General features: G+C 52.3%; 9 protein-coding genes across 9 annotated transcripts; 5 read left to right on the top strand and 4 right to left on the bottom strand.

The window, feature by feature from the left end:
* Positions 1-56: 56 nt before the first annotated feature.
* SAICODRAFT_28016 (uncharacterized protein) lies at positions 57-1,341 on the bottom strand (the record flags this gene model as incomplete). Its single annotated transcript, XM_019167079.1, has 4 exons — positions 57-251; positions 304-576; positions 633-1,166; positions 1,219-1,341. 4 exons carry the CDS (start codon positions 1,339-1,341, stop codon positions 57-59), a joined length of 1,125 nt encoding a protein of 374 aa, XP_019020968.1.
* Positions 1,342-1,597: 256 nt separating this feature from the next.
* On the top strand, positions 1,598-2,465 carry SAICODRAFT_68101 (uncharacterized protein). The gene is made up of 5 exons (XM_019170356.1): positions 1,598-1,631; positions 1,679-1,957; positions 2,012-2,094; positions 2,150-2,214; positions 2,274-2,465. The coding sequence occupies exons 1-5, from the start codon at positions 1,617-1,619 to the stop codon at positions 2,297-2,299; spliced, it is 468 nt and encodes a 155-aa protein (XP_019020967.1). The 5' UTR covers positions 1,598-1,616; the 3' UTR covers positions 2,300-2,465.
* A 368-nt stretch (positions 2,466-2,833) lies between these two features.
* On the bottom strand, positions 2,834-3,165 carry SAICODRAFT_32198 (uncharacterized protein). Its single transcript, XM_019168143.1, has one exon. The coding sequence runs from the start codon at positions 3,130-3,132 to the stop codon at positions 2,920-2,922; it is 213 nt and encodes a 70-aa protein (XP_019020966.1). The 5' UTR covers positions 3,133-3,165; the 3' UTR covers positions 2,834-2,919.
* A 1,142-nt stretch (positions 3,166-4,307) lies between these two features.
* On the top strand, positions 4,308-11,140 carry SAICODRAFT_10384 (Not1-domain-containing protein; the record flags this gene model as incomplete). Its single annotated transcript, XM_019165228.1, has 2 exons — positions 4,308-4,499; positions 4,631-11,140. 2 exons carry the CDS (start codon positions 4,308-4,310, stop codon positions 11,138-11,140), a joined length of 6,702 nt encoding a protein of 2,233 aa, XP_019020965.1.
* Positions 11,141-11,775: 635 nt separating this feature from the next.
* Positions 11,776-14,454, top strand: SAICODRAFT_10383 (Pkinase-domain-containing protein; the record flags this gene model as incomplete). Its single annotated transcript, XM_019165227.1, has 2 exons — positions 11,776-12,048; positions 12,103-14,454. 2 exons carry the CDS (start codon positions 11,776-11,778, stop codon positions 14,452-14,454), a joined length of 2,625 nt encoding a protein of 874 aa, XP_019020964.1.
* Positions 14,209-14,890, top strand: SAICODRAFT_187480 (uncharacterized protein). The gene has a single exon (XM_019166003.1). It carries the CDS (start codon positions 14,444-14,446, stop codon positions 14,792-14,794), a length of 351 nt encoding a protein of 116 aa, XP_019020963.1. The 5' UTR covers positions 14,209-14,443; the 3' UTR covers positions 14,795-14,890.
* A 95-nt stretch (positions 14,891-14,985) lies between these two features.
* Positions 14,986-16,968, top strand: SAICODRAFT_28011 (uncharacterized protein; the record flags this gene model as incomplete). The annotated part of the gene is made up of 1 exon (XM_019167078.1): positions 14,986-16,968. The coding sequence occupies one exon, from the start codon at positions 14,986-14,988 to the stop codon at positions 16,966-16,968; it is 1,983 nt and encodes a 660-aa protein (XP_019020962.1).
* A 445-nt stretch (positions 16,969-17,413) lies between these two features.
* SAICODRAFT_28010 (uncharacterized protein) lies at positions 17,414-17,821 on the bottom strand (the record flags this gene model as incomplete). The annotated part of the gene is made up of 1 exon (XM_019167077.1): positions 17,414-17,821. The coding sequence occupies one exon, from the start codon at positions 17,819-17,821 to the stop codon at positions 17,414-17,416; it is 408 nt and encodes a 135-aa protein (XP_019020961.1).
* Positions 17,822-18,106: 285 nt separating this feature from the next.
* Positions 18,107-19,027, bottom strand: SAICODRAFT_28009 (uncharacterized protein; the record flags this gene model as incomplete). The annotated part of the gene is made up of 1 exon (XM_019167076.1): positions 18,107-19,027. The coding sequence occupies one exon, from the start codon at positions 19,025-19,027 to the stop codon at positions 18,107-18,109; it is 921 nt and encodes a 306-aa protein (XP_019020960.1).
* Between the last annotated feature and the right edge of the window lie 226 nt (positions 19,028-19,253).

The raw sequence follows: 19,253 nt of genomic DNA, 5'->3' as shown, positions 1-19,253 counted from the left end.
ATTCATTTCGTTCAATGGTATTTTGGGTATCAATCAACTTCCAAGTCATGTTCATACTAAACTTTAAACACCTCCCATCTTCCACTTTCTCTGCATTCCCTGCTGTACTCCGTTGCCAACTGCTTCTTCAGATCCATACCCTTCGTTCGTAGTTCGTTGATGGTACACAGGTTGTAAAGTGCTGATTCAAGCGTCGTTGAGGAGATCGCAGGGTTTGTAGAGGATAGCAGCGACCGCAGTTGCGTCGTAGACTGCCGGCGTTAGCCGTGTTCATTTTTGGGGCAGTAAAGAATAAAGACCTACCTCTTCGATATCCCCTCTATACAACGCTGCCACAGTGCGATTCAGAGCTGTCGAATGTGCTTCATCCAAGGCAGCTGCCCTGGTGGCATCACTCCATTGACCATCTGCCATGCTCACCAAAGCAAGCAGAGATGAATCTTCGCCGGCATAGGTGCGTGCTGAAGCAACATTGCCAAGACGCAGATATGTCAAGCAAAGCGCAGTGCGGAGCTTGTTGTTTAAGGGTGTTGAGGCCAGCATAGCTTGCAACCGGTGAATCGCTGTCGGGTAATCCTATGTCATAGTCTTCGTCAGATCTGGCAGACACGCAGGAAAAGCTTTGGTCCTACCCTTATGGCGATTAGCGCTGAAAGTACAGCAAACCCAAGGCCTTCGAGCCTCTCGGCCCAGAGTGCTGCGTGTTCCGCGTCCGATGCCCTCTTTGCACGGGCAAGTTCACCACGAGCTTCCGTGCTCAGGGCGTAGTACTCCTTAATTGCTATTTCCCACCCCTGTACTTGATTCTGTGCTGCCAGCGCCTTCACTCGTACTATCTCCACGCGCAACGACCATAAGACTACCGTCCTCCCGTCATTGTTGAGGAACTCAGGACCTGGCGTGACGATATCTGGGAGGAGCGACAGTTCTTGGATCGCTAACTGAGGGAGTCGAAGGTAGTCGAAAAGCCTCAGACGGGTCTGCCAGAGGCTGAAGATATCCGGTAGTGATGATAGTACTGGCTCGGTGGTAAGCAGGCCTTTCTGAGTAACCTGAAGTGCAGTAAGGTATTTGCGGCAGCGGATCAAATTAGCCAATGTGGAATCGTCTGAATACTTTGGCTGCTGTGGCAGGCCTTCATCTGCAAGAGGTTGAGGGAGAGGAAACTACATGTTTTGGTGAGTTTTCATCTCCCAAGCCGGTATATGGCGGACGAACCTCCGGTATTTCCTGAAATATCTTCTCATCAACCAGCGCACGGTAATCCTTTTCTGTGACCTTCTCATCCCGAAATTCCGACGTAAGGCTGTCTTCTCCCAGTGCAGGTCTGAGTAGATTCATGCCTGACAACGGATCAGGCTGCTCCGTCGTGGGAGTGTCGGATACCGATCCAATGACATCGAGTGGTCTGCATGCCGAACGTTAGCCACTGCTCTTGATGAGTGAGTGTTATGCGACGCACGCCTCCAGAGGACCGATCGTGACCTTCCTGGGTCTATTCTGCGGGATATGAACAGCCATGCTTTTGCTGAGGGTATGGACCGACGTTGCCGAGGAGTGTGGGGAAGCCCCTTGCACTGGCAATGACGCTTGTAACGAAGACATAAACTGGCATAATGACGTTCGCACCGGTTTGTCCTTCTGTTCCTCTATTGTGTATTTCCTAACATGTGCACAGTATCAAGCAGCTCCGCCAGACCTTCTTCGCGCTCAATCCTTCCCCCCGGAGCCTGTACCCGGCCTCGCTCCCTCAGCGAACATAGGTTATGGTGGACAAACAGCTGGCGAAAGGGTCAATGCGTATGAGACGGCTTTGCCAATACGACTGGATATCTTGAGCGCCCTCTGTTACCTCTTCCCTCCAGTGACCGGGGTGGCAATCTTGCTACTGGAGTACAGCAACGACTATGTAAGATTCCATGCATATCAAAGTGCAATGGTGGGATTTGCAATCCTGGTACGTATCAAACTCTTACGAGACGTTGCTCGTTCAAACAAACTTCATGTTTAGGCCTTACACTTCTTCTTCTCATTTTCGTCGTTCTTGTCCTATACCATCCTAGCTTTGAACATCGGCGCTCTTGCCTTCCTAGGGTAGGCCAGCTCTGACATGCGAGGAATGGATAGGGCGCTCACTCATTTTTACTAGGTATCGAGCATACTCGGATTCTGAGACGTTGGAAAGATACGAAGTACCCGCAATTGGGACCCTTGGTAAGATCGCCCTACCGTGGGATACGAGCCATTTCCCTGACCGGCTTACCTGTATGTAGCCAACCAATGGCTTGAAACGGAATAACACCCTCCTAGTGGTTAATATTGTTGGCGACTTGTAGTTCTAAGAAGTCCAGGAAAGTCAAATCTGGGAAGCGAACATCTTGTGATTCCTGTGTCGGTTGTATTTTCACGCGAACCCACTGTTGTCGTTTACGGGAATAGGCTGGAGCAAAAAAACTTTACATGCATTATATTCTATTCTGCCTTAGAATTATTACGTGATCATGAAAATGCTTACCCTATCTTAATTTTTCCAGAACACGGAAGAGCATTATTTCAGAAGACAAACTGATCAACGATACCGATAGCCAATTTTTATTATAACAAGTGAGATGACAGGTTCACAGAACTCAATACGAGTTTAACCCTTCTGTATATACCACGTTTGTCGTACCCGCAATCTATCCATACGTCTCAATGGGTTCGAATCCGTCACTAAAAACGGCATCCAGTACTGTCTGGGACGGGGCGGACCGTGGGAAAATCTCGGCAGCACGCACGACGAAACAACAGTCTATGGGAGACTTGAATGTAACGTCATAGTTTGAAAGGTTCTTGAGGGGTAGAGAAATAATCATCTTGATCTTGATCGGCATGACTGCGAAGGACCACAGTACGTTATCCATGTCTCCTCGTCAAGGTTCACCCAAATCTCTCCTTCGCCATAGCCATCAACCCCTTCATAACCTCATCCTCCTTGGTCTTTGCCTTCCTTATCTTCTCCTCGACTTCTGCATCTCTCTCTCTTTGTCTCTCCTTACTCCTCTCATCTCGCATAGCCTGTCGCCGCTTCAAAGCGGCAAGCTCTGCATTTCCATCGTCCAGTCCAAGAACAGCGTCTGACACTTCAGCCATCCCTCCACTTTCGCGAGCCGCGGCAAACTGCCGATTGGAGAATGCCTTCTCGCGTTTCTTCTCTAGTTGAGCAGATTTCGAGCCGGGTTCAGGCCGTGGAGCGAGTTCGTCAAGATGCGCGGCGTGAAGTTCGCTTGCTGCTCGTTTACTGGCACGAGAGGTTGATGTTGCGTGCTGAAGACGACCGTCCCGTATCTCATCGAGATTTGCTGTACTTGGCAGTGTTGGTCCGGGACGGAGAGGGCGGAGGTGTGATGGTTGGGACAACGCCGTGACACTTTGTTGTGTAAGAGGATCGGGGCTGATTTTGTTCAAGGCTGGATCATACCATCTGGAGGATAGTCTTCGCCCATTCCATCTCCTTGCAAAGCTCCTGAAGTAATCCTCTGCATCTGAGGGTGAGAGTGCATCCGCGTTGACGTTGCGGTGTTCATGTAACCAGAGTCGAAATACTATATCATGGGTAGTGAAATTCCTGGAACACGAAATATGACAAGTAGAAAAGGGCAATGATGGAGAACGTGAGCGAGATCGATGCCGACGATGATGGCCATGAGGACTGTGATCTCTGTGATGCTGTGAATGATGTTGGGATGTCCTACTAGACCGGTGACGCTTGGAGTCAGAAAGAGACCGTGATCTATGTCTTGGCCGACTTCGATTCCGGGTACTTCTCAACTTCGAATCCGATCGTGAATTGGGTAATCTTGGCGTTCCAGTCATTGCTGGCAGTGATTCGGATCCGCGGAAGGCATGCAGTCCGAGAACAGGTTCCCACAACGGTAACGTTGACACATACAATTCCATATGCATTAACCCCCATAAAAAGCAAATGATAGTTTTCATAAGTACTTGAAGAAAATATTCGAAGAGTACTGAGGAGTCCGCTAGTATCTTCATTTCTTAGTGCAGCTGAAGGCTCCGCGCTACACACGTCGACGGACGAGCGTCGAGGATCGCATAGCAAAGGTCACCTGTTAACGACGAACATTCACCGGGCCCAGGACAGACCAATTCACCGAGAATATCGGATTGCTAAGGGCAGATTACCGGTTTCGCACATTCAATCCAACGTCAATTGCGTTTCTTGCGACTCCGTGTGTTCTGCATCACAACAACCTCGACGGAACCTTACGGTTTCGGAACTTTTTACACGTGGTCGTTGCTGTTGAAGAATGAGCCAGCAGAATCCATCGCGACGCTCTTCTCCCGCAGTCAATGATTCGGGCGGCAATGGAATTCCGGCCGTTGCACCGGCAACTGCGAAGGGCACAAGCTTGTTGAACATTGTCAGGGCGCAGGTGTTCTTCCTACTCAGCACGCTTACGGAGGACAAATGGGATTTGACTGTCAATCAATTGCGACAGGTATGTTGATCCGAGGAGCGTCTTCGAGCCAGGCTGCGCAGCCAAGTCAGTTTGACTTTACGGCATACGCGGCAGCCAAGACATCTAGCGAAGGTATGCTTGGGCCAAAAATAACTAACATGTATGCATAGCTTTCCGAGCAGAACGGACCTGAAGTGTACAGTCACCTCCTTCGCAGACTCATTCAGTCCAACGCAGCTCAGATTTTTCCTCACCTCCCTACAACTCAGCAATCGTCACCTCCCAACCCTGCCACATACCGTCTCCTCAAGGAAGAGCTTTCCAACCTAGCCAAGGTCGAACAAATCCGCTCCTGCAGACTTCACGATGCGATCCATGTGGAAGGAAACTCTGACCCAGTGTGGAGAGATTTTGATCTTCGAGGATTCTTGCGACACTTTGGTTTTGACGTATTGGGCACCGTCATTCTTTGCTTGCAGTTCATTTTGCCGAGGAGTATAACGAAGGAACTTTTCGAGAAGGCTGCCGAGATTTTGAATGAGAGCCACGAGGAGCTAATGATGCTTTTGAGGGATCCGTCTAAGAGAAAGGATGAGCTCACTCCGGAGAAGCTTGCTACATTCGTGTCCGCCTATCTCGAATGGCTCAATCGCAATGAGACCAGGGCTGAAAATGTCACTCAAGCGGTTCGTGCGCGCTACGGACGTCAAATGCCTGCCCCCGTTGCAGCAGTCATCACTCCCGTCGAACAGCGTCGTGCTATTACCGCTGATGCCACTCGTTCTCTTGCTGAGATTTTTGCCGAGATTGGGCCTGAGGCCACGACCAGCAGAGAAGCCGTTTTGACCGTGTTCGCGAGGAAGGCAGTTACCGACAAGAGCAGCGCCCAGCGCCTTCTTACTCCGGATGCTCTGAGCGAATGCTTGCAGTATATGATTGGAACTACTGGATGGAACGGGGAGATCATGGCCAGTGTTATCGGGCCTGGAGGCTGGGAAGTTCGCGCTGATGCTCGGGCTATTTTGAAGAGTCTCGACCATGAGGCGACCCGCGTTTCTGATTTCACCGGTTTGCTCGTTCTTGTCGAAGTTCTCACTGTTATTTCGGAGAACGGCGAATTCCCCATTGATGAATTATGGAAGGACTGGGATTTCCCCCTTGCCCAAATCAGTATTCTCAGGGCCATTATCGCCTGTCCTCAGGACAAGTGGGACGTTCTGTCTGTTCCACGTGTCAGGAAAGTGCTCACCGCGCAGGATGTCGCTCATACGGCTTCAGGTGTCCAAGCTCTGGCTGCATTGCTGGAGAATCAGACTTGGAACGTTCTCGACCTCGTTCTCACTGCACTTAGGCTCGTCACTTCTTCCGGAGACGCCTGCAACGATGTCTCCGATGACGCTAGGATGCTCCTTGACAAAGCAGCCAAGTTGACTCCGGAATTGGTTTTCTTGGGTGCTGCTCAAGGGCCTCAGCCGTGGTCTGAGGGTCATCAGCAGTTGGTAGAGAGAGGCTTTAGTGCGTTCTTCATTGGGCACCCAAGTCATCAACTTGTCTTTGCTAGGTTGTGGCAGGTCAACAAGTCCATCGTGGAGAAGTACCTCTGGGAGTATTGGCGTAAGAACAAGATGAACGTTCCTCGAATCTTGGATGTAGTGCAGGATGGGCGCGCCGTGGAGGACTTCTTGGGTAACCTGATGGCTCAGGGCAGAAATGACGAAAGCCGTGAGGCTTGGACATTTGCTATTGATTTGGCTGCTCTCGGTGGACGCATGGACTATTTGAACCTCGAGAAATGGCTGACAGACCGCATTGCGGAGCTTTCGGATGATTTCGTCAGAGTTTGCCTGGAGTTCTTGAATGGTAAGGCAGCTGCCGAGATTGCTCTTCAGCAGGCTGCGCAATTGGCGGCTCAGGGTGAGCCTGGCGTTGAACCTGCTATGCCCACCACTGTCAACCTCCGTGTCGAGACCGTCGCCGTGTTTTTGAGAGTTTTGATGAACAACCCCATGAACTCGGCGAATGCTGAAATTTTCCGCACCGTACAGAGCAGTTGCTTGCAGGTTTACCCCAGGTTGATGAATATTGGTCAGGGCCACGATGCCGGTATTCTTGCCAATGAGGCTGACCATGGCAACACGTTCGCCAGAGATGTTGAGAAGGAGGTCGAAACATACTATCAGCGCATGTATGAGGAACGATTGCCAATTAGCGATGTCATCGTCATGTTGCAGCGTCTCAAGGAGAGTGACGAGCCTCGTGATCAGGACGTGTTCGCCTGTATGTTGCACTCTTTGTTTGACGAGTATCGGTTCTTTGCGGACTACCCTGCAAATGCTCTTGCTATCACCGCTGTACTCTTCGGTAGTTTGATTCACTTTGGCTTGGTTTCTCACATCCCGTTGGGCATTGCTCTTCGATATGTTCTGGAATCGCTCAAGGAAGGAGAGAACCAGCCTGAAGGTGCTGCCCCCAGCAACATGTTCAAATTCGGTGTGCAGGCGTTGATGCAGTTTCAGGGTAGAGTTCACGAGTGGCCGCAGTATTGTCAGCACTTGTTCGGCTTACCGGCCTTGGAAAGAGCGCAGCCTGAGCTTATGGCGCAGATCCGCGTCGATGCTGACGAGGCCATGCGCAGAAGTATGCCTTCTCCCACGAAGCCGCCATTCTCTTCTATCAGGTCTGAGGGCTTCGGGATCCAGATGGTCGCCTTCGAAGACCCTGGCGAGCAAGTTCAGGACAAGGTCCTCTTTGCAGTCAACAACGTTTCTTCTGCGAACTTGGAGCAGAAGGTCAACGAGCTGCGGGACTGCTTGCCTGAGAAACACTTCCAGTGGTTCGCTAAGTACCTCGTGTTGGAGCGTGCTGCCATTGAGCCCAACTATCATGAATTGTACGTCCGTTTGTTAGAAACATTTGGGAACCGTGTCCTACTACGACACACAATGCACGAAACCTTGGAGGCTTCTCTCCGCTTGTTGAACTCGGAGGAGTCGATGGAGAAGGGACCCGCTCGTGATCGTCTGCTTCATCTCGCTTCTTGGCTCGGTGAGATGACCCTTGCTAGGGACAAGCCAATCAAGCACAAGAATGTTTCCTTCAAAGATCTCCTGCTAGAGGGTCATGATTCCGGTCGTCTTGCTTTGGCCGTTCACTACACCGCCAATGTCTTGACACAGGTGAGCAGATCTCGTATCTTCAAGCCACCGAACGCATGGACCATGGCTATCTTCAAGTTGCTGAAGGAGTTGTATATCCGTTATATCGTGACGGAAAAGACCTCCGACAAGGAGGTGCGGAAGGCTTTGGATTACAGGTTTGAGAGTTTATGCATCCACGTCGGCTTGGACATCAAGAAGCTTGAACCTAGTGACTTGCTGGACAACAGACCCAAGAGAACCGACGAGGATGAAGTGTTGTTGCAGCAACAGCAGCTTGAGCAACGTCAACAGCAATTGCAGCAGATTCAGCGCTTGCAGGCGGCTGGTGTTGCCGATGTTGCTGGCGATATTGCGGGCATTGGTAACGGCGTCGAATCTCCAGCGATGAGCAACGTCGATGCGATCATGCCCAGCTTGGCTCAGCACATCGTCATCAACCCCAATGTATCATTCATGATACATCAGCCGGGATTGAAGCGTGTGTTGCAGCTAGCCATTGACAAAGCCATCCGCGAGATCATTGCTCCTGTGGTCGAGCGATCGGTTACCATCGCGGGTATCTCTACTCGCGAGCTTATTACCAAGGACTTTGCCGTCGAGGGCAACGCTGATTCCATGCGTAAAGCTGCTAGGATCATGGTTCAGAACCTTGCTGGAAGCTTGGCTCTTGTTACTTGCAAGGAGCCTTTGCGTATCAGCATGACTAACCACATCCGCAATTATCTCATGCAAAACGGCGTTAACGAGAGCAACCTTCCTGAGCACGCCATCATGGTGACTGTATCTGACAACCTTGACCTTGCTTGTTCTATCATCGAGAAGGCCGCCATGGACAAGGCTGTTCCAGAGATTGATGAGGGTCTTGCTCCTGCTTACCTTGCTCGTGCTCAGCACCGCCAGGAGCGTCCTGGACAGCCATACTTCGATCCTTCGGCTTCTCGCTACGCCGTCAGCTTGCCTGATCCTTTGCGCTTGAAGTCATCTGGATTGACGCCTCAGCAGCTTGCCGTTTACGACGAGTTCAACCGTGTTCCCCGCACTGCTAGCCAGGCTGGTGCTGTTCCGCAGGGCTACGAAGGTCGTGAGGGCGCTGCTCCTGCTCGCAACTTGGGCGAGCCTGGTGTCACGCCATCCTTCACTGCCGCCACGCCTGTTCCACCAGCAGCCCCTCAACCCGCTCGTGAGGCTCCGGAAGCGCCTACCAAAATGCCGGCAATCATCCCTCCTACCCTCACTGCTGCGGCATCCCAGGCCTTGGAGAAGCTTCTTGGCGGTATTGCGGAGCTGGAGAGAGTAATCCAGGATTCACCAAAGGATGTTCCGCTTGTCAACGTTCCCCCGGAGCACGACATCCGCAACTACTTGCGTCAAATTCCGATCATCGCCAGTCAGACTTTGTCTAGAGAGGACGCAGTTTTGGTGTGTGCTCAGAAGACTTGCGCTGTGCTTTATGCGAACGCGGATTCTTTGCTTGCTCGCGAGACCTTTGTTACCTTGTTGGACCGCCTGTGCGAATTGTCTGAGAAGACTGCGAAGGATGTTGCGGCTTGGTTGCTTCAGGTCGACGATGAGCGCAAGTATGTTGTGCCGGTTACTACCACCCTTATCCGCGCTGCCCTCATCAACCCGCTTGAGTACGATGGTCAGTTGGTTACGCTGCTCGAGGAGAGAGATGCCGCTGCTATTGATTACACCGCAGCTATTATTTTCGAGGCGACTATGGGACCGGTCCCTGTTGCATCTCGCATGGATTTCCCTAAGAGTATCGATGCATTCGAAAAGATGGTCGCTGAGGACAAGGAGTCATGGTCAGCGCCTGTCGAGCTTCTTCGTGCCCTTCAGCAGGGTGTCGACGAAGCCAATGAGCTCGTCGAGAAGAACATGACGGATGAGCGTGCGAACAAGGAGCAGCTCGCTTTCATCTTCGCCGAGTGGATCAGGATCTGCCAGCATCCGGCTTCGAACGACAAGGTTTACCTTGCTTTCATCTATCAGCTTCAGCAGCAGGGTATCCTCGAGGATGACCAACTCCATGCTCTTTTCTTCCGTGTTGCGTTGGATTTGAGTGTTGAGAATTACTTGAAGCAGGCTGCGCAGGGTACTGTTACTATCAACAGCTACGTCCCTATCGATGCGCTTGCCAAGTTGATTGTTATTCTCGTGCGTTACAATGCTGAGGTTGACCAGGTTAGGGGTGAGGCGCCTACCAAGCAGACCTATTTCGCGAAGGTCTTGGCTGTTATCAACATGATATTCGCTCATACGCACGAGATCTTTGGTGAGGCATTCAACCAGAAGCCTTTCTTTAGGTTGTTCTCGACGATCTTGAGTGAGATTCAGACGTATGAGCATGCGCTTGAGGATATCCAGATTCAGCTTTACACTGCGCTCTGTGATGCGTTCATTGTCATCCAGCCCAAGTGTTTCCCAGGATTTGCGTTCGGATGGATGTCGTTGCTTTCGCACAGGCTTTTCTTGCCGAAGATGCTCTTGTTCGAGGACAAGAAGGGATGGCAGCCGTATAGCCGTTTGCTTGTTTGCCAGCTTGAGTTCTTGGCTCCTCACCTTAAGGATGCGGAGATCAAGGATTCGGTCCGTCATCTCTATAAGGGTCTGCTGAGGTGCTTGTTAGTTATCTTGCACGATTTCCCTGAGTTTTTGTGTGAGTACCATTTCGCGCTCGGGAATGCGATTGCCTCCAACAGCACGCAGTTGAGGAACTTGATCTTGAGTGCGTTCCCTAGGAACATGAGGTTGCCTGATCCTTTTACGCAAGGGTTGAAGGTCGACCGTTTGCCGGAGATTAGGGAGAGCCCTGATATCTCTGATGATTATCTTCAGATTATTGAGGAGTCTGGAGTCAAGCCTAGCTTGGATGCGTACCTTGCCAACCATCAGGCGAAGCAGACTTCGGATTTCCCGAAGTTGCTGTTGACGAGGGTTCTTGCAGCTCCTCATGCGATGGACGTCGACTCTCACTTCCCTGAGCATGTCAAGGTTGATCGGTTCTTGCTTGGGGCTATTGTGTTGTACGTCGGTATTGACGCGATTAAGGAGGCGAATGCCAAGTCGAACGGTGGACCTCCTTCGTTCCAGCCCAAGTCTGCGCATATGGCGCTTTTGACTACGCTCTTTGACGAACTTAACCCCGAGGGTCGGTACTACTTCCTCGGTGCCATTGCGAACCAGTTGAGATTCCCCAGCAGCCACACTCACTACTACAGCTGCGTCCTCCTTTCCCTCTTCAGCAACGCGAACGATGATGTTTCGAGCAAAGAGCAGATAACGCGTATCCTTTTGGAGAGGTTGATCTGCAACCGTCCACACCCCTGGGGGTTGTTGATTACGTTTACGGAGTTGTTGAAGAATACGCATTACAACTTCTGGGCTTTGCCGTTTATCAAGAGTGCGCCTGAGGTTGAGCGGTTGTTCAATTCGCTGTATTCTCATATCAATGCGCCTACTGCTGGGCCTCCTGGACAGTTTGCGCCGGGGGTTATTGGGCAACCCGAGGCGGTCTAAAATGTTTTCGTGTTCTGTTTGATGGAATGAATGAATGATTGAAAAGAGTAGGAGTAGGTTGCTACAGCTGTGGATGATGTTGTTTCGTTATGTTGCTTTCTTGGTTTGTTGGAGTTATTGTCTGCATTTCAGTCTGTACAATAGTGGGTGTTTGCGGATTTGGGATTTTCTGCTTCATCATAGATATCAACTCGTTTCTCTATTGTCATTCTCCTCTCCTTTTCGTTGACCTTCTCCTTCTCCTCCTTCTTCATCACAGATAGAGTTGCTGCACGGGCCATTGCGGAGACGCACGCCGATTCCGAGACAGGCGCAGGGGTGCCACCAGCATTCATAAACACCGCCGTTGCCCTTCTGATACAGCATACATTCCATCCAGTACAAGGCCTCTTCCCATCCAAATAGACGGAAGAGGACAGGGTAGGGCAATCCCATTCAGCATCCGTCATTCTCTATACCAAAAGTCCCTCTCTTCGTTGCAGTTTGACACATACCATACACTCCATATCTCAGGGGTTAAGGCTGCCGTTTACCTACCTACATCCAGTTATCCTCGTCACAACAAGCATTGAGACAGCAGTCACACTGCAGCATTATTTGACAGCACAGTGGGCGTGCACATGGCTACTTCGACCATGACTTACGCAGTCCAGCCCATTCCCCCGCAAAGGAGTAGTTCGTTGCAGAGCACACCCACCATTTCCTCCTCTTCACCGAATACTTCGGCACATACAGCAACGCAATCTTCATCAAAGGATATCAGTACTTACCGCAGGCGGAAGGCTACGATGTTTGAGGGGTATGCGCTTGGACAGACCTTGGGGGAGGGTGAGTTCGGGAAGGTGAAGTTGGGGTGGTGGAAGGGGGTTGATACGGAGAGGAGGGTTGGGTTACCTGAGGGTGCGCAGGTATGGTTAACCCTCCAGTATTGGTCTATGACGGTGCTGATGTGTTGATTATAGGTCGCTATTAAACTCATCAGGCGTGATACTCTGACCACAGCCGCTCGTGCCGCCAAGGTCCAGCGCGAGATCGATGTTCTCAGCCGCGTAAAGCGACATCCTAACATTGTCACCCTCCACGACGTCCGCGAGACAAGCAAATACATCGGTATCGTCCTCGAATACGCATCCGGTGGCGAACTCTTCGATTACATTCTCAAGCAACGATACCTCAAAGATGCCGTTGCCTGCGGACTGTTCGCACAGCTCATCTCGGGTGTTGGGTATCTGCATTCAAAGGGTATCGTGCACCGTGATTTGAAGTTGGAGAATCTGTTGTTGGATCGGAATCGGAATATCATTATTACCGATTTTGGGTTCGCGAATACGTTCAATGTGGAGGAGGTCTCTGACGACAAGGAGGATGAACTCAAACTCTCCCGATGTGGGATTAAGGGAAGGGGTGATTTGATGGCTACGAGTTGTGGAAGTCCGTGCTATGCGGCGCCTGAACTCGTGGTCAGTGATGGACTATACACGGGAAGGAAGGTCGATGTATGGAGTTGTGGTGTCATCTTGTACGCTATGCTTGCGGGGTATCTGCCGTTCGACGATGACCCGGCGAATCCGGAGGGTGATAACATCAACCTTCTCTATCGGTATATTGTGTCGACACCGCTTACGTTCCCTGAGTATGTCACCCCTGTTGCCCGTGATCTCCTGAGAAAGATCTTGGTGCCGGATCCGAGGAAAAGGGTCACGCTTCGACAGGTTGCTGAGCATCAGTGGTTGGAGAAGCAGAAGGCAACCCTCGAACCAGTCCTGAATCCGAGATCTAGTCTTCAGGTTGCTGCGCCGAATAGTGCGTTTATGAACCGGAGTGTATCGGATCGTGGAGGCCCTGTGCCGCATACGCAGTCTGCACTCGCTGCGAACCCTCAAACAAAGTTCCTTATTCCTTCGCCTGCGCGGCATAATAGTGTCGCGTTGCCTGCTGTGCCTAGAAGGGTTGGGACGGGAAGTAGCGAGAGTGAGGAGACGAAGGGACAGATGTTGCCGCCGCCTGCGCCAAAGAGGCATACAGTGCAAGTCGAGTACGATAAGCCTGAGGGAGCGGTGGCACATTCGCACCATTCGCCGAGGAAGACAAATCTGGCGTTGCCTTCTGCGCCAGCGTTGGTGAGGAGTGTTACGGATGCTGGGTTGGTGACGCATAGTCCGTTGGCTACGAGTGTGCCGAATCCAGCCTCCATTGCACCGGCTGAGTCTGCGTCCACGGCGAAGGCCAGGCCGGATAGTGCTAGTTCGGGGAGTGTGAGGGGAGGGAGTAGACTCCCTGTCCCTTCGGCGAAGCCTAGGCCCACGAGTATGCAGATCCCCATGGGAATTGGGATTACAGAGTTCGATGAGTTAGATGAGGCGTTGGCGTTTGCTGGGCAAGCACTCGCCACCACTTCGAGTGCGAATGGTAGCGTGACGAGTCGACCGGGGAGTAGGGCGGGGCAGTCGAGACCGGGAAGTGCGTATGGCAGGATGAATTCGTATACGCAGCGTACACCGGCTGTGCCGAGAGCCAGTGTCGCGCATGTCGAGGCGGAGTTCTTTAAGTTGCCCACCGTCGCGGCCAGCCCGGGCGGGAGTCCGACGAAACCGACGATTCCGAAGGGGCATAAGAAGGGTGCGGTGTCGATTTCGCTTGGGGCTGAGAGGGTGTTTGGGAGGTTTGGGTGGGGAAGTACGCCGACGAGTCCGAAAGTTAATGGGTCGAGCCCGATGCCGACGCCGGTGTCTCAACCGATTGGGAGTCCGCTTGTTCCGACGACGAGTTTGGAGTTGAGGATGGAGAGTATGCATATTAAAGCTGCTTCGTCGCCTGGACCAGAACGTGCGCAAGGGACTGTTCTGCCACAGCCGGCTGTGCTTAATACCCCGGTACAGACCCGGGCTAGCCCGGTTAATAAGAACGCGAGTCCGAAGCTGGCGAAGTCGAGTAACTCTAGTCCGGCGAGCCAGACGAAGAGGCGTACGATTGGGGCCTTTTCGTTTGGTATGAGGAGTTCGAGCCAGAATTCGGGGATGTCGAAGCTTGCGAATGGGGAGTCTCCGAAGGGGAACCCCGGTACTCCCCCTCGTGGATCTGCAATCCCGAGGAGTGTGACGCAGCCTGCGATGATGAACAATTTGTTGCAGGATTCGGCGACGAATGGGAACCAGAATGTTGGTAGCCCGAGTCCGAACTCGAAGGTGGCGAAAGGGAGGGGGGACAAGAAGTTCACCTCGGATGCTTCTGCGCAGAGGAGTGGGAGTAGTGGTGCGGCGAGGAGAGTGATGGATTTCTTTAGGATGAGGAGTCGTGCGAAGAATGGGCTCTAGATGGGTTCATGCAAGATATACGCGTAATAGTCTGGCTTTGTTTGGGATCGTTTTTGTGCTTGCTGTTGGGTTTCTGGAGTCTTGTCTCGCTTTTGTGCACGTTGTCTTGGTTATATTGTTCGTTTTGCTTGGATTTGATGCCACGGCCGTTGGCAATGTGTTGTTTTGTTTGCAGCTGTTATTCTGCTTTTGCTTCCCATGCAAATGGCAACGGATATACCTGATCATCACAAACCAACATCTCTTTTCTCTCTTCTCACGATGTTTCGGGTTTTCCCACGGGGTTTCACATCGTCACGCGGATTCTGCGCGCACGCAAAAAGGGCACCGGCCGCGATAAGGGCATGTGACGTGACTACCCCGCCGGCAATGAGATACATATATATATATATATAGCACCCAGCATGTGTATATTGCCTGGGTCCTCCTAGCTGACGCGGACGACGACGATCAATTGTCGGGAGGGACTGGTCCATTGGTTTTGTCTCTTGTCAATCGACCACTGGTCTTCTTCAGCTACCTCAGTTCACCATGACCGTCTTCGGGCTCGTCGGACGTAGTGTCCGCGTGCAGATACTTAGGACCGGATCCAACTGCGCCTACAACCGTTCTCTTCAATTCAGGACATTTCTCTTTGCTACCAAACGCAAGTTCGACGCCGCCTCTTCTGTAGCTGACCCGGGAACCGGCCCCGTTCGCAGGAGCAAGAATTTTCCGCGTGAGGGGGAGGAGGAAGCGGACTTCATTGATCCCATCACGTTGAAGCGCTGTGGAACGGCACAGGGGGCGAGATCTGCACGTCCTTATACTTGGGATGCACAAGAGCCTGTTGAGGAGCAAGTGGCGGAACAAGGTCGGCATAGGTACCGTCTGCCTGATGTTGAGCAGATGGAGGAGTTGGAGGAGGCGAAAAAGGCACTTGCCGAGCATTTGGAGTCTGGCATTCCGCAGACTGTTGAGCTTGTGTGGGGAAATTCAGCAAACCCCAAGGCAATACCATTGACTATTCCATTGCGTTTTTCGTTGGAGGACATGAGGGGGGGCAAGGCGGCAGCTATGGAGTATACGGTTGCTTGTGCTTTGTTACTTCACCAGCGTTTTGCCGAGAGACAGTATGGATGCGACGAACTCGTTGAGATTACTGGGCCGAACCAGGAGACTATCTGGCTGCGTGCTCGGAAGGCAGCCCCAGCGGCTGCTGCTCAACCCAGCAAAGCTGCAGCTGCGAAGAATGAGGAGGTCCCGGAGGAGCAGGTTGCCGCACAGGCAAAGGACGAGGCCGACGCCGAAGCTATGACAACAGTCAACAACTCCAAATCAGCCCAAAAAGCCTGGATCAAAACCATGTCCTCTGCCATTCCCGCGCACGCCCAACGAACGTCCTCCAAGCACTACTGCGTGACCGCCCAGGGTGAGGCAGGCCACTGGTATTACTACCTCCTCCCTGCCTTTGAGGCCGATGTTTTTGCGGATCCGGCGTTGAGGTCTGATCTGAGGACTGCAGTGTCGGAACTGAGGAAGAAGGGAGCGAAGGAGATTTGGAAGATGAAGGTGTGGAAGAGGAAGGGGGAGAGTGATCAGAGGATGCCGGAGGCGTTACCGATGACCCCGGGGTTATCTTTGGAGGAGGAAATTACGGCCGAGATGGCGAAGGCGAAGAAGGATGATCCTGTACAAGTCGATCCTGTCCTTGCTGATGTTGCGGAGGCGCCGGTGGTTAAGGAGAAGAAGCAAGAGCAAGCTTCGTCTCCCAAGCCTAAGGACGAGCCTGCTGCGCAATCTGTCGTTCCTCCCAAACCTGTTGAATTATCCCAGAAACTCCCGCGTTGGGCACCACAGGATTTCTTCAACTCCACCGCCGAGAGCGTCCGTGCCATTCTCAAACGTCCCGGCGGTCTTCACGACATTGAAGAAAAAATACGAGCTGAGGAAGCTGCGCGTTCGTGGGGTTTGGGTAGGACAATGCCCGATGTCGACGTCAGGACTGCTGCTGATATCCAGGAGAATGTTGCGCAGGTTAGGGCTGAGGTTGCGAAAGGTCTTGAGGAGGTGAAGAGGCCCAGCAGGGCTGCAGTCTCAGCTGCGAAGACTGCTGTGACGACTGCGACGGATGCTGCCACTCCGGACGCCGAGGCTGGGATATCGGACGTAGAGGGCGAGGAGGAGGCTAAACCTCTCCGTCACGCGAAGTGGGATCTTCAACTCCTCTCGTACAGCCCCCGCCACGGCAGTGTCATCCAGATGGCACTGGGCGAGCACAAGACCAAGGATCGCAAACCCTACCCTGATGTAGATGTCGTCTCTCTCCTTGGGCGCGTCCATAATGTGGCCATGTACCAGTTCCATTACCGCACATTGAGGGAGCAAGGGTATAAGGTGATCAGCGCTCAAGCGGATCAGGTTGTGTTTGCGAAGAAGGCGCCGGTAGTTAGGAACGTAGGTGGGTTCCCCGGGAGGTATAGGAGGAGTCGGGGAGCTTGGAAAGATTTAGTGCACAGGGTTGCAAACGTGTGAGGTTTCTGAGTAGGGTAGTGTGGTAACCGTTGGTTTTTTTGGTACAGCATTTGCAAGTATTTAACTAACGCGCTTTTATATCTTGACCGAGGTCGGACCGCTGATCTCGTCTCTCTCCTCTATTCGTCGTTGCCCCAACCAGACACGACGGATGAGGTATTAGATGAACTAAAGCGACACGGCCTGCGTCTCAAGCACGAAGAAACCCAAGTCAAAGTAAGGCGAACAGGGAGGATACTGCTTCACGCGACTTGCGTTGCCCTCTGTTCTGCTAGTATGGCAGTCTGGTCGAGGAGCCTTGCCCGTCGTTCATTGATGACGATCATGAATGTGGTGTTTTGATAAACTGTCGCAGTACTGGCGAGGTTCGAGGCCGCCAATGCTACGCCTGCTTGACTGTCACCATGTGTGCCGCTGGAGGTCGCGTTTGTTCAGGTTCCGCAACTTAGAAGAGCGCTTCTTTGATCATCCCTTGAAGACCGAATTTATCCATTTGGCTGTTAAGTTCCGACACCTTCTCATACTCCACATAACCGGCGCAATCTTTCAGTCTAGGCTGAGGCTCCTCTTTCTTCCCCTTCCCCTTAGAACGGGCCGGAGGATCGTCTTCGCGGATACGTTCCGAGCGGAGGTGACAGCTTTGCCAGCGCATTTGCTTGACTTTAGATACGTAGTCTTGCACTATCTCGTCTGGTCCTTCGACGACGAGGATCCCCGCATTTCCGACTTTGCAGAGTGCGCCGAGGTTTGCGTCTTGTGCCCATTCTTTCATGGCACGGCGCTTCTTGGAAGAGTAGATGTGATGGAAGACCATGACGGATGTTCGGATCTTTGTAGCAGCTTGAGTAGACATGGTAATGGATCGATGGTTCAATATGGAGGTCGACATTGTCATCGAGCTCACCGACGTATTTATTGCGGGTCGGACGTTCGACGTCAGGTTGCAGGCCCGTGCATTGGTGAGGAGGAGCTCGACGGTTCAGCAGAACGTGAGAGAGAGCATCATGGTCGCCTAAAAGCATTTTCAATCATATCTGACTTTACAGCTCTCCAACAAATGGGCTCTTATAAACCCAAATATCTACTTCATAACCTATACAAACCCGATGAAATTCCCACATTCAAGCGCTCTTCGAATTCACGCGAACGCAGAGTCGGAGTCCCTCTCTTCTTTCTCCGTGTGCGACACGGCTGAGTGAAAGTCCTCAAGCGGAGACCTCAAGGAGGTCGATTCGACGGATGAACGCACGCTGCCCAGAGAACTGACTTGTGCAAGAAGATCCCCGCTACAATCCGACAATCTCGGGCCAGAGTCATCACGAAGACTTGAGAGGCTCGGGAGGGGTTCAATATCTTCGAAATTTTCAGTGAATCTGCTGGGCATTGCCGGGAGCGAAGTGCGGAACCTCTTAGGTCCGTTCTGTTTGGTCTTCTTAGGCGAGATCGAGAAAAGGTTCTTGCTCTTCTTCACGATCTGGCTGAGCTTCGACTCAGGCGCAGATTTCCTGGTACCCGGACACGGACCAATAACGTCCGCAAGCTCGATCGGAGGCGGCGGAATCCAGATAATCGGAACACTCGCAATACTCGAATCATCCACACAGGAGGACTCGGATGAAGGCCGTTCGATGATACCACCCGTGTACGGGTACACAGCGAGTTTCAACAGATCAAGTTCACCGAGACGAGGTTTCTTGGGATCATTTGTAAACCATTTCTTGCGGAGAGTCGTGATGAGGCCCTCTTGCTTCGCGCGGACGAGGGAGGCTTCTCCGCGTTCAGCATGTCGGAGGAGGGCCTGTCTCCTGTGGTGCTCGCGGGATCTGCTGGGTGAGCGCACGTCTGCAACAATTGTGACGCGCTTTGGGGAACAAGAAGGAACTTCGTAGTTGGGGTCATCGTAGGCGTTGGCTGTGATCTCGATACTGGACCTTGCAGATGTGTTGGGGATGAGGGAGATATGGGTGTTGAGGTGTGTGTAGAAGCGGACCTGACGAGGTACGGCAGACACGGACATACTGGAGGCCGTGCTGGTGGCGATGGAAGTGTTCGACAGCATTTTTGATGAGTGGAGAGTGGTTGTTTGTGGGTTTGGTAAGAGGAAGAAGTGGGCGAGTGGAAGTTGGAGGGAGTATTCGGGGAAGGCAGAAGCTTGCTACTTATGTGATACCAGGGAGGAGCAGCTACCCTAACAAGAACCATCAAGAGCCGTCTACGTCAGTCTTCTTTGGGGAGGCCGGGAGCCCTTAGCGTCGTACTCCAACTTCCCGAAGCGGCAATTCGGA

The sequence above is a fragment of the Saitoella complicata genome (genome assembly GCF_001661265.1).
Source record: "Saitoella complicata NRRL Y-17804 unplaced genomic scaffold SAICOscaffold_30, whole genome shotgun sequence".
NCBI classification, from domain to species: Eukaryota; Fungi; Ascomycota; class Saitoellomycetes; order Saitoellales; family Saitoellaceae; genus Saitoella; species Saitoella complicata.
Note: the sequence above shows the minus strand (reverse complement) of the source record. Positions and strands in the feature narration are given on the sequence as shown.